The following is a 12,395-nucleotide window of genomic DNA, read 5'->3' as shown; positions in this document are numbered from 1 at the left end:
GTCATGTTAAGAGAATGAAAAAGAAAACCAAATCTTGTCCACAGAGGTTGTAATTAACAGTCTTACCAGTTATGTGTGAGAATACCTGTTATTCGTACTCCAGCAAACACTTGGTGGTTTCAGGTTTTTTATTTTTGGCATATTTGGTTGTTAAATAATAGAATATTAGCAGTAAGTTTATTTGCATTTCTCTCATTTCTTGTAATGTGAGCATAATTTTTTGGGTGTAAGTCTGTTTTAAACACACTGAAAATTTAAAATGGGAGAGTAACACTTATTGCATAATTTGTTTACTTGAGGACAGGGACTATTTTATTTATCTTCGTACTTCTAACATCTTATAAAATGCTTGGCATATAGCGGGTATTCAAAGTTACTTTTTGAGTGAATTGAATAAATATTTAGTAAACTATGAGCCTTCTGAAGAAATTTGTGACTTAACTCATTTTTGAATGTCTGAAAATAGAATAATTTTGCTATGTCAAAGAAATGGGATTTTTACTAGCAGGTTCCAGGAAGTAAAGAATGGACAGGATTATTCTTCTAGTTTATGTTAATACTACAGGCTCCCATAAAGCGTGGATAGCTCATAAAATCCTTAATCCTAATTATGCATGATTTAACAGTATTCATTTGCTTGGTGCTTTCAGGGTGTATACTATTGCATGGAAAGATAACATCATTTATATTTTGACATATTGTTATCCTTTGTACCTTGCTAAAAGATTGTTTCAACAATCATTTGCTTACCTGAATTGTATTTCAGTTACTCTAGTTTTAAAAAAGTTTCTTTCCCTGCTTTACGGTAATGTTTTAGAGGATTGAAATACCTAGATTTCTAACCTTTTAGATAAGTAGGATGTTACCCAGAGGAAGGTATACACAGAATTGTTCTTTAAGAATAAACATAGTTGTCTGTGATGAAATGCTGTTTGGATTTAGGGTCAGAACGAGACAAAGATATAGAACATACCGTCTATTTGGATTAAGGTATTTGGAAATCTTGAGGGGGTCAGGGTAATAAACAGTGGAGTAAAAGAAATAAAGAACTGTTAAGTGTAATGTTGTAAGCTGCTTTGTGATATTTTCCAGCTCTAGCTAGCAACTAGCCTAGCACTCTTCTCACACTGGCTGGCTCCACATCTTTATTTTTAATTTACACATTTCTATGTGTACTATTCTTAACCAAGTATTTCTGATATGCTTGTGTAGAAGCTGGGAAAGGGAGGGACAGTAGTCTGAAGATGATTTCACTCTTCCTTGCCATTCCCTTATAACCCACCTATACCTTTGTAAATAGTCTATTTGTAAATAAGCCTTCCTCAGATTGGGATAATTTATTTCCTGTTAGGACCCTGACTGATTCCCAGTTGCCACAGTCTCACCGTTTGTCCAGTCCAGATTGTTCAAAACCAAGATGTCTTGGTCATTTTATCAAAATGTTCACTTCCTGGCTGCCATGGTTTTACATCTTCTCTCTCTTACAGTATGAGATCCTTTATACCTTTATTCAAATTTGATCTGTTTCTTTGATCATCTTTTCTGTTGTGTGAATTCCAAATAGAGATTCAATCTCTATTTCCTTTCCTTATAATCTAAAACACCAATACAGAAATCTCTAGTAGACTGGGTTTTGCAATGTGGAATACCCCTCTTTCCTAAAGTATCCGTAGTTAGGGCTAAATACCTTTAGACCAAAGCAAGTGGTAAGGCCTGCTGTGTCTCTTTCTCTTTCTAATGCTCAAATACATACCTTTGATCTTCCACACTCTCGTGCATGGTAGGAAAGAGAAGAGAGCTGTACCCATATACAGTGACTATTTAATTGTATTAACTCCTTTTTGTGTGAGAATAAGGAGGGACATGAGGGGAGGAAAGGAGACAGGTCTAAATTTCTCTTAAGGCAGCAGAGCATGCAGTTGGTTTTATAATTTTTTTAAAAAATGTCAATATGTTCCCTATAATTAATAGAATAATGTCTAAGTTCCTTGCATGGCATCCAAGGCCACTTCCATTTTCCATTTTCTAGCCCTGATTTCTTTGTATTTCTTCTTATAATTCTATAACAACAGTGGATTATTTACCATTATCACCCAAGTTCACTTTCTTGTCTCTCTTTGTTTGCTTATATTGCTCCCTCTGTTGGGAATATTTATAGTACATTGCAAACAGGCAAATTAACAAAAGTCTACTTAGTCCTCAAGGTCCAGATCCAGTGTTAGTTCCTCTGTGAAACATTAGTGTTCTTACAAGAGAATTAGGGTTCCATTTTCACTGATCCTGAAGCACTTTGTATTTATCTCTATTAGAAACTTTTATCACATTACTGTGTTATATGTGTGTACATACTGTATCTATTTCTGAAGACTGAGAAGTTCTTGAATGAAGGTACCATATTGTAATTATATTTGTTTTAAGCTCCAGTAATTGCCACCATACTTTGTATAATGTCAGCTCTTGCTAAAGGCATGTTAAAATGATCAATAAATGAATGAGTGTGACAAATATTAATTTACTTGGTGGGGATTGCTGAATTTCTCTCTGGTGCCAAGAAATTTGCTTTTACTTCTTGGACCTTTGTGCTAAAATATGTATCTAGCATTGAGTTAGAATACACGGAATGTTTAAAATGAGAATAAATTGGTCTGATTTGTACATCACTAGTACTTTGCATTATTTGGTGTTTAAAAAAATGTTTCTCACCCAAAATATAATTCATATATAAGAAATAAACATCACGAAAATTAAATCTATTTCTTCTCAATATAGTTTGATGAGACTATTAAATACTTTGGCATAATCCTTAACCCTTATTTTCATTTTTATTGTTTAAGTAAGGAATATCTTTATATCTGATTTGTATCACAGTTCATTAAGTAATTGATGTTGCCTTTTTGTTTCAGCTAAACCATTTACTTCTAAAGTGAAACAGATGCGATTACATAGAGAAGACTTTGAAATATTAAAGGTGATTGGTCGAGGGGCTTTTGGAGAGGTAAGAGATAAAGATTTTATAGAAGATCTGATAATTGTTTTGCAAGCTATTTTATACAGTCTGTGAAAGAATTTAACTGAAATATTATTTACTTGGTGTTGTAATTGATATCATTGATCAGAAATCATTAAACTTCTGAATGAAGTCTTTCTACATGGAATTTTTTTCCAAGATATTTCTGTTTTTCATATGTCATTGAAGTTTGAGTATGTTTCTGTACTCTCTTCTGTTCCATTGGTCTGTTTGTCTCTCACTGCCTTAAATTAGTTTAAGAAGTCTTGATATCTGGTAGTGTGTATACTCTAACTTCCTCCCTCTTCTCCGCTGTTCTTGGCCCTTTATATTTTCATATAATTTTAGAAAAAGTGTTTCAGTTTTTACCTACTCTTAAAAATCCATATCCACACCCAGCACCCACACATCTGCTGGAATTTTGATTAGGATTGCCCTGAAACTAGAGATTACTTTGTAGATAATTGACATTTTAACAATATTGAGTCAGCCATCCATGAACATGGTATATGCCTCCATTTATTTAGGGCTTTATAAATTTAACACACTAATTATCTGTAGTTTCCATTCAGTAGAGTGGATTTATACATCTTTCAGCAGATTTATTCCTAGGTATGTGATATTCTTTATGTTATTTTAATTAGAATTATTGGTTAAGTTTCATTTTCTAATTGTTTTTGCTGGTAGATAGACACAATTGAATTCTGTTTATTGACCTCATACCCAGCAACCTCGCTAATTTTACTTTTAAAATCATGAATTATGTTGGATTTTAATAAAATGCTTTATCAGCATCTTTTGAGACACTCATGGCTTTTCTCTTTTACTCTGTTAATGTGTTGAGTTACACTGGTTTATTTTCAATGTGAAACTAACCTTGCATTTCTAAAATAAGCCAACTTTGTTGGGATGTATTATCCTTTTAATTTACCTTTGGACTCAGTTTGCTATTTGTATGTGTTGTGTGTGTTTTGGATCTTTGAGAGAAATTGGCCTGTAATTTTCCTACTTATCACATCCTGATCAGATTTTGGTATCTTGGTTATTCTGGCCTCATAAAAAGAGAGAGGTATTTCCTTTTTTACTGTTCTTTAGAGGAGTTTGAGAAGATTGTTATTATTTCTTATATGCTTAGAAGATTTCACTGGTGAAGCCATTTGAGCCTGGAGGTTCCTAGAGAGAGAGTTTTAAATTATATAATTAATTTTTTAAATTGAAATTGAACTATTTGGATATTTTGTATAGATGTGTCAGTTTTGCTAGGTTCATCCATGTCATCTGATTTTTCATATTTATTACTATATTGGCCGTTTGCACTTCTCATTTTTTTCATTTGTTATACTTAGCGGTTTATCAATTCTGTTATTTTTTCAATGAATTAACTTTTGCCCTTTGTATTTTTCTATGGTAGATTTGTTTTCTGTTTCATTAATTTCTGCTTTTATCTTTTAATGTTCTTTTCTCCCTTTGGTTTCAACTTGCTGTTCTTTTTCTAACTTTTTGAGTTAGATGCTTAGAGCATTGATTTCTAGATCTTTTCAAATGTGCTATACTTTTTCCTCTAAGCAGCTTTAGCTATAGCAAAGTTTTGATATGTCATATTTTCATTATAGATTTCCTCAAAATACAATGTGATTTCCAATGTGATTTTAAATTTCTGTTATGGTTTTTTTGATCTATGATTTTAGAAGTTTATCGCTCCATCTCTAAGTATTTGGAGGGTTTTTAGTTATATTTCTGTTTTTGAGTTATAATGTAATTCCAGAGCAGTCAGAGAATATACATTGTCTGATTTCAAGTCTTTGAAATTTGCTGTGCAGTGTTCTGTAAATATCAGTTAGGTAAAAGACATGAATCTTATTTAAATCCTCCATATCCTTAACTGTTTTCTCTGTGTGATATTTCATTTCCTGAGAGAGGATTTGCTTATTTCTTTCTTATTTTTTTCAGTTTTCACTTGATAACAAATATCAAGTTATTATATCTCCCTAGTGATTAACTCTTTTATCATGATGTAATGATCCTTGTTATCGCTAAGTAATGCTTTTTGAGTTAAACTTTACTTAATCTGATGTTAGTAGAATGATTCTAGCTCTTTTTATTAGTCTTCGGCATTAAATATCTTGCTCCACCCTGTTAGTTTCAGCTATTACTTTATATGTTTAGTGTTAAGTAGAATATAGTTTTTATTTTTTGATCTAGTCTGAAAATGTCTTATCTTTAATTGGAGTGTAGTCAGTTGACATTTAATGTAATTACATTACATATTACTATTTGTTTTCTGTTTGTCTTGTCCATTCTGTACTATGTTTCTCTCAATTCTTGGATTAACTGAATATTTTAAATTATTCTTTCCCCCTTCTATTCATTTCTGAGTTGTACCTTCTTTTATTGGTTTCCCTAGAGATTGCCACTTGTATTCTTGGTAAATTTGTATTTTGCCAGTTCCCATTTACCCAAATTTACCTTTCATTGTCATTAGCTCTACATATATTAGAAACCCCAAAAGATACGATTATAGTGTCCCTATTCATTTTAGCTTTACCCATGTATTTACATTTTTTCTTACTCTTCACATTCACATACTTATTTATATTCATATACTTGTCTTTGATATAATTTTCCTTTTGACTTAAAAATTCCCTTTAGTATTTTGCCAAGTCTGCTGAGATAAATTATCTGCATTTTTTGTCTGAAAATACATTTATTTTGAGGTCTTAAAAAAATTGTGTTATATACACACATAGCTTAATGGATTTGTACATTTGCATGAACTTTTGTAACTATTATGCAGATCAGGATAGGCTCCCATTGCCCCCTCTATGTGGATAACCACCTTCTCATTAACCATCTATTCTGACTTCTATAATTATAAATTTATTTTGCCTGTTTTTGAATGCTATATTAGTGGAATTATATAATATATATTCTTTTGTTTCTGTCTTCCTTTGCTCAATATTATGCTTGTGTGATTCATTTTTTTTTATTGGTTCAAAGTATTCCTCTGTATGAATATACCACAAGTATTTTATCCATACTAGTGTTGGTAGGTATTCAAGTTTATAGTTTTTGGCCACTGTTAATAATGTTGTTATGAACATTCATGTACATGTTTTTTGGGAGGTAGAAGCACTCATCTGTGTTTGATATAACCCTAGTGGAATTTCTGGGTTGCATGTTAGGCATATTTAGTCTTAGTTGGTAGTGCCAAATAATATCCCAATTGGTTGTCAATTTGTACTCCGACCAACAGTGTATTAAGGTCCCAGTTGCTTCACAACCTCACCAACACTTGCATCATTTTTTAAACTTTGGACATTTTTTGGTGGATGAGTAGTGGTATTGGATTGTGATTTCATTTTACATTTCCTAATAACTCTTAAAGTTGAGCCCATTTTCATATTACTTCATATAACTTGGATATCCTTTTTCATAAGTGCACATTTTGGGATTGGGGGAGTGGGAGCAGGTGGATGGGTTGTCTGACTTACTGGTATATTCTGGATACAAGTCCTTTGTTGGAAGTGTGTGTGTGTGTGTGTGTGTGTGTGTATGTGTATTAAACAAAATGTCTTCCTGTGTGTGGCTTGGCTTTTCCCTCTCTGTATAGATCTTTTATGGAAGAGAAGATCTTAGTTTTGGTGAAGTACATTTAATTAAGCTTTTCTTTATGATTGGTGCTTTTTTGTGTTCGTTAAAAAAGTTATTTTCTACCCTGAAGGTCATGAAGATATTTTCCTCTGTTATCTTATGTAATCTATAAAAAAAAAATCTTTTTCATTTAGGTCTGTGATCCGTCTGGTATTATTTTGTGTTTTGTGACGTATAGGTCAAGGTTCATTTTATTCTTTGTGGGTTTCTCAGCATCATTTATTTAAAGACTACTTTTTCTACATTTGATTGCAAAGGAACTTCCATTGTGAATCAGCTGACCCTATATGTGTTACTTTTATTAATTTTTAATAGTTTTTAATGTAGAATTCTTGTTCATGTTTCATTAAATTTATCAGTCTTTGACGTTTGTTGATGAGCCTGTAAATGATATTTTTAGATTTCATTTTGTAACCATGTTGCTAGACTAGAAATACAATTAATTTTTGTGTAGTGATTTTGTATTTAAGCATCTTGATATATTAACTTATTAATTCTAGTTTATAAATTTAAAAGATTTTTCATGTACACAGTCATACCACTTCCAAATAATGACAGCTTTTTTTCTTTCTTTTGTTATACTTGTTATTTCTTTTTCCTATATTATTACAATAGAGAGTTTCTTCCTTAAAATATTAAATTCAGTTGTTGAAAATCAATTTTTTTCTGGTTTGTGATTTCAGGGGTAAGTATGAAGTTTGCAACAGCTTTTTTAAAAAAAATTGTTACTCTTTTTTTAGGTTAAGGAAGTTACTCTTTTTTTAGGTTAAGGAAGTTTTCCTTTTAGTCCTAGTCTGTTGAGAGCTTTTATCATGCATTAGAGTTAACTTTTATTAAAAGCTTTTTTTAATATCTATTTTGATGATATGATTTGACCTCTGTGTTTAGTTAATGTGGAAATATTGATTAATTTTTAAATATACCAATATTGGATTACTATATAAATCCAGTTGTTCCTTATGTATTCTTTTAGTATATTGTTGGTTTTGATTTGCTAATATTTTGTTTACCATTTTTTTTGTTATGTGCATGAAAAAGATTGAACTTTATTTTACCTATCTTTTAATTTCCTTATATTTTTAAAATGTTATGCTTAGCTCATAAGACAATTTGGGAAGTATTTGCGCTTTCTCAATTTTCTGAGTTTGAGAATATTATTATTTCCTTAAATGTTTGGAAAAATTCTCTGGTGAGTCCATCTAGACTAGGAGTGCAATTTTTATTTGGTTTGTTTACATCTTTTGAGGTAAATTGTATATATGTTGAAATACACCAATTGTTTATGTACAGTTCCATGAGTTTTGACAAATGGATTCACCCTTATCAAGATACAGAACATTTCCATCACCGTAAGAAGTTCCCTTTCCTGTTACTTCCCCATAACATCCATCAAGTGGCAACCACTGTTCTAAATTTTAACTATGGATTAGTTTTGGCCGTTTGAAAATTTCATATAAATGGAAATCATACCATATGTACTCTTTTGTGTCTGGCCTCTTTTGCTCAGAATAATGTCTGTGAAATCCATTCTTGTGATCAAATGTAGTAATACTTTTTATTGCTGATTAGTAAGCTATATACCACTATCCTTCTATTGATGAACATTTGTATTGTTTCTCATTTTTGGCTGTTAGGATTAAAACTGTTGTGAATATTTTTGTACAAGTTTTTATGGAAATATGTTTTCATTTTCCTTGGATAAATACCTAGGAGTGGAACTGCTATGTTAAGTGGTAGGTGCATATTTAAATTTAAAAGAAACTGGCACATTTTTTCCAGTGGGGTTGTACCATTTTATATTTCCACAGTTCCATGTTCTCACCAATATTTTTTTGTTAGTCTTTTAAATTTCAGTCATTCTAATGGGTGTGTAATAGTATCTCATGGTCTTAAATTGCATTGTTATGTGGATTTGTGTTATATATCAACATAATGATGAGTTTTTGTGTGCTTATTCACCATTCTTATATCCTCCTTTGTGAAGTATACGTTCAGATATTTTGCTCATTAAAAAAAATGAGGTATTTGTGTCATCATTGAGTTGTAAGAATTCTTCATATTTTATGTTTATAAATGTCTTTTGTCAGATGTATGTTTTGTCAATATTTTCTCAAAGGCTGCATAGCTTGCCTGTTAATTTTCTTAAAAATGTCTTCTGATGAGCAGAAGTTTTAAATTTTGGTGGTTTAATTTTATCAGTTTTTTCTCTTACGGTTATTATTTTCCATGTTCTTTGTAAGAAATTCTTATTTATATGTAGGTCACAGATATTTACCTATGTTTTTTCCCTAAAACCTTTATAGTTTTAGCTCTTATGTTTAGATTGGTGATTCATTTCAAATTAATTCATGTCTGATGTGAGATAGGGATCGAGGTTCATTTTTTTCCATATGGATATCCAGTTGTTTCAGCACAATTTGTTGAAAAGGATGTTTCTCCTCTATTGAACTACTTCAGTACCTTTGTCAAAAAAGTCAGTTGACCATACAAATGTTGATCTACTTGTGCTATTTCTATTCTATTTCACTGATATCTTTGTCTGTTCTTATGTCAGTACCACACAATCTTGATTCTGTAGCTTTATACTGTAGAGTTGAGAGTATGTAATGAAGTCTGAGTGTAAGTCCTCCTTCTTTGTTCTTTTGCAAAATTGTCTTAACTATTTGAAGACTTTTGCATTATTATATAAATTTTAGAATCACTGTGTCAGTTTCCATAAAAGCCTAGTGGTATTGAAATTTAGTTTGCATTCAGTTTATAGATCAATTTTGTGAGGACTGACATCTAAACAATCATGAGTCTACTAGTTAGTCCATGAACAAGGCATTTTTCTTTGTCTTTTAAGGTCTATTTTAATTTTACTCAAAAGTTTTTTGTAATTTTAGTGTACAGGTCTTGTTCATAATTTGTTAAATTTATTGCTAAATTTTTAATGTTTTTTGATGCTATGGTAAATGACATTTAAAATTTTATATTTCAAATAGTGTGCTGTTGGTATGTAGATACACCACTCATTTTTTTTTTTAACATCTTTATTGGAGTATAATTGCTTTACAATGGTTTGTTAGTTTCTGGTGTATAACAAAGTAAATCAGCTATACGTGTACAGATACCCCCATATCCCCTCCCTCTTGCATCTCCCTCCCACCCTCCCTATCCCACCCCTCTAGGTGGTCACAAAGCACTGAGCTGATCTCCCTGTGCTATGTATACCACTCATTTTTGTATCTGACTTTATTTTCTAAATTCATTTATTATTATTTAAATAGTTTTTTGTTGTTTTGGTTGCTACTTTCTTAGTTGTTCTGTGTAAACAATCATATTGTCTGAGAATAGGACAATCATACTGTCCTTTTCACTTTCCAGACTTTATACATTCTATTTCTTTATGTTGACTTATTATACTAATTTGGACCTCTAATACAATGTCGAATAGGTGTCATGAGGGTATATATCCTTACTTTATTCCTGAATTCAGGGAGAAAGGATTTAGTGTTTGACTAGTAAGTATGATGTTAATTGTAGGTGTTTTTGAGGGAACCCTTTATCTGATTGAAGAAGTTGTCTTCTATTACTAGTTTGCTGAGAATTTAATAATCATATGGATTTGCTCTTTTATTATGTAAATTCGGTGTGCTACTTTGATTGACTTTTTTTTTTTTTTGCGGTACGCGGGTCTCTCACTGCCGTGGCCTCTCCCGTCGCTGAGCACAGGCTCTGGACGCGCAGGCCCAGCGGCCATGGCTCACGGGCCCAGCCACTCCGCGGCATGTGGGATCCTCCTGGACCGGGGCACGAACCTGCGTCCCCTGCACCCGCAGGCGGACCCTCAACCACTGCGCCATCAGGGAAGCCCTGATTGACTTTTTTAATAGGCTTTGATTTTTAGAGCAGTTTTATGTCCACAGCAAAACTGAGTGCAAAGTACACAGAGTTCCTATATACCCGTTGACCTTGCACATGTGCAGCCTCTCCCACTATCAGCCTACCACACAAGGTGGTATATATGTTACAACTGATGGATCTACACTGACACATCATCAGCTAAAGTCTATAGTTTACATTAGGGTTCACTCTTGGTGTTGTATTATATATTGTATGGGTTTGGACAAATGTATAGTTACAACCTATCCACCATTTTAGTATTATACATAATAGTTTCACTGCCTTAAAAATCCTCTGTGCTTTGCCAATCCATCCCTTCCTTCCCCTAACCTCTGGCCACCAGTGATCTTATTCCTGTCTCCATAGTTTTGCCTTTTCCTGAATGTCATAGAGTTGAAATCATACAGTAATGTAGCCTTTTCAGATTGGCTTATTCCACGTGGTAATAGGCATTTTGTTTCCTTCATGTCTTTTTATTGCTTTTACCACTGAATAATATTTCATTGTTTGAATGTACCACTGCTTATTTACCCATTTACCTACTGAAGGACATCTTCGTTTTCTTCCAAATTTTGGCAATTATGAATAAAGCTGCTGTAAACATTCATGTGCAGGTTGATGTGATGTGTGGACATCAATTTTCAATTCATTTGCATAAATACCAAGGAGCAGAATTGCTGGATCGTATGGTAAGAGCATTATTTAAGTTTTGTAAGAAACCAACAAACTCTCTTCCAAAGTGGCTGTACCATTTTGCATTCCCACTGGCAGAATGAGAGTTCCTGTTGCTCCACATCCTCACCAGCATTTAGGAGTTGTTAGTATTTTGAATTTTGGCCATTCTGTTAGGCGTGTAGTGGTATCTCATGGTTGTTTTAACTTGCAGTTCCCTAGATGATGTTGAGCATCTTTTCATTTGCTTATTTGCCATCTGTATATCTTCTTTGGTAAGGTGTATATTGGATATTTAACTCATGTTTTAATGGAATGGTTTTTTTATTATTTAAAAAAAAATTTTTTTTACATCTTTATTGGAGTACAATTGCTTTACAGTGGTGTGTTAGTTTCTGCTTTATAACAAAGTGAATCAGTTATACATATATGTTCCCATATATCTTCCCTCTTGTGTCTCCCTCCCTCCCACCCTCCCTATCCCACCCCTCTAGGTGGTCACAAAGCACTGAGCTGATCTCCCTGTGCTATGCGGCTGCTTCCCACTAGCTATCTATTTTACGTTTGGTAGCGTATATGTGTCCATGCCACTCTCTCACTTTGTCCCAGCTTACCCTTCCCCCTCCCCATATCCTCAAGTCCATTCTCTAGTAGGTCTGTGTCTTTATTCCTGCCTTACCCCTAGGTACTTCATGACATTCTTTTTTTTCTTAGATTCCATATATGTGTGTTAGCATACGGTATTTGTCTTTCTCTTTCTGACTTCACTCTGTATGACAGACTCTAGGTCCATCCACCTCACTACAAATAACTCAATTACGTTTCTTTTTATGGCTGAGTAATATTCCAGTGTATATATGTGCCACATCTTCTTCATCCATTCATCCAATGATGGACACTTAGGTTGTTTCCATCTTCTGGCTATTGTAAATAGAGCTGCAATGAACATTTTGGTGCATGACTCTTTTTGAATTATGGTTTTCTCAGGGTATATGCCCAGTAGTGAGATTGCTGGGTCATGTGGTAGTTCTATTTGTAGTTTTTTAAGGAACCTCCATACTGTTCTCCATAGTGGCTGTACCAATTCACATTCCCACCAGCAGTGCAAGAGTGTTCCCTTTTCTCCACACCCTCTCCAGCATTTATTGTTTGTAGATTTTTTGATGATGGCCATTCTGAC

The 12,395-nt window shown here is 32.9% G+C and overlaps 1 protein-coding gene across 5 annotated transcripts in view; it reads left to right on the top strand.

Annotated features, from left to right (window-relative positions):
• Positions 1–12,395, top strand: part of CDC42BPA (CDC42 binding protein kinase alpha) — a 326,828-nt gene that overhangs the window by 60,906 nt on the left and 253,527 nt on the right. For all 5 annotated transcript variants that reach the window (XM_060128307.1, XM_060128299.1, XM_060128320.1 and 2 more), the window contains exon 2: positions 2,904–2,995. In XM_060128307.1, coding sequence (XP_059984290.1) covers positions 2,904–2,995 — 92 coding nt within the window. The remainder of the gene's footprint in view (positions 1–2,903; positions 2,996–12,395) is intronic.

This window comes from Lagenorhynchus albirostris, chromosome 2, assembly GCF_949774975.1.
Source record: "Lagenorhynchus albirostris chromosome 2, mLagAlb1.1, whole genome shotgun sequence".
NCBI lineage: Eukaryota > Metazoa > Chordata > Mammalia > Artiodactyla > Delphinidae > Lagenorhynchus > Lagenorhynchus albirostris.
This window is presented reverse-complemented; position numbering and strand designations above follow the sequence as displayed.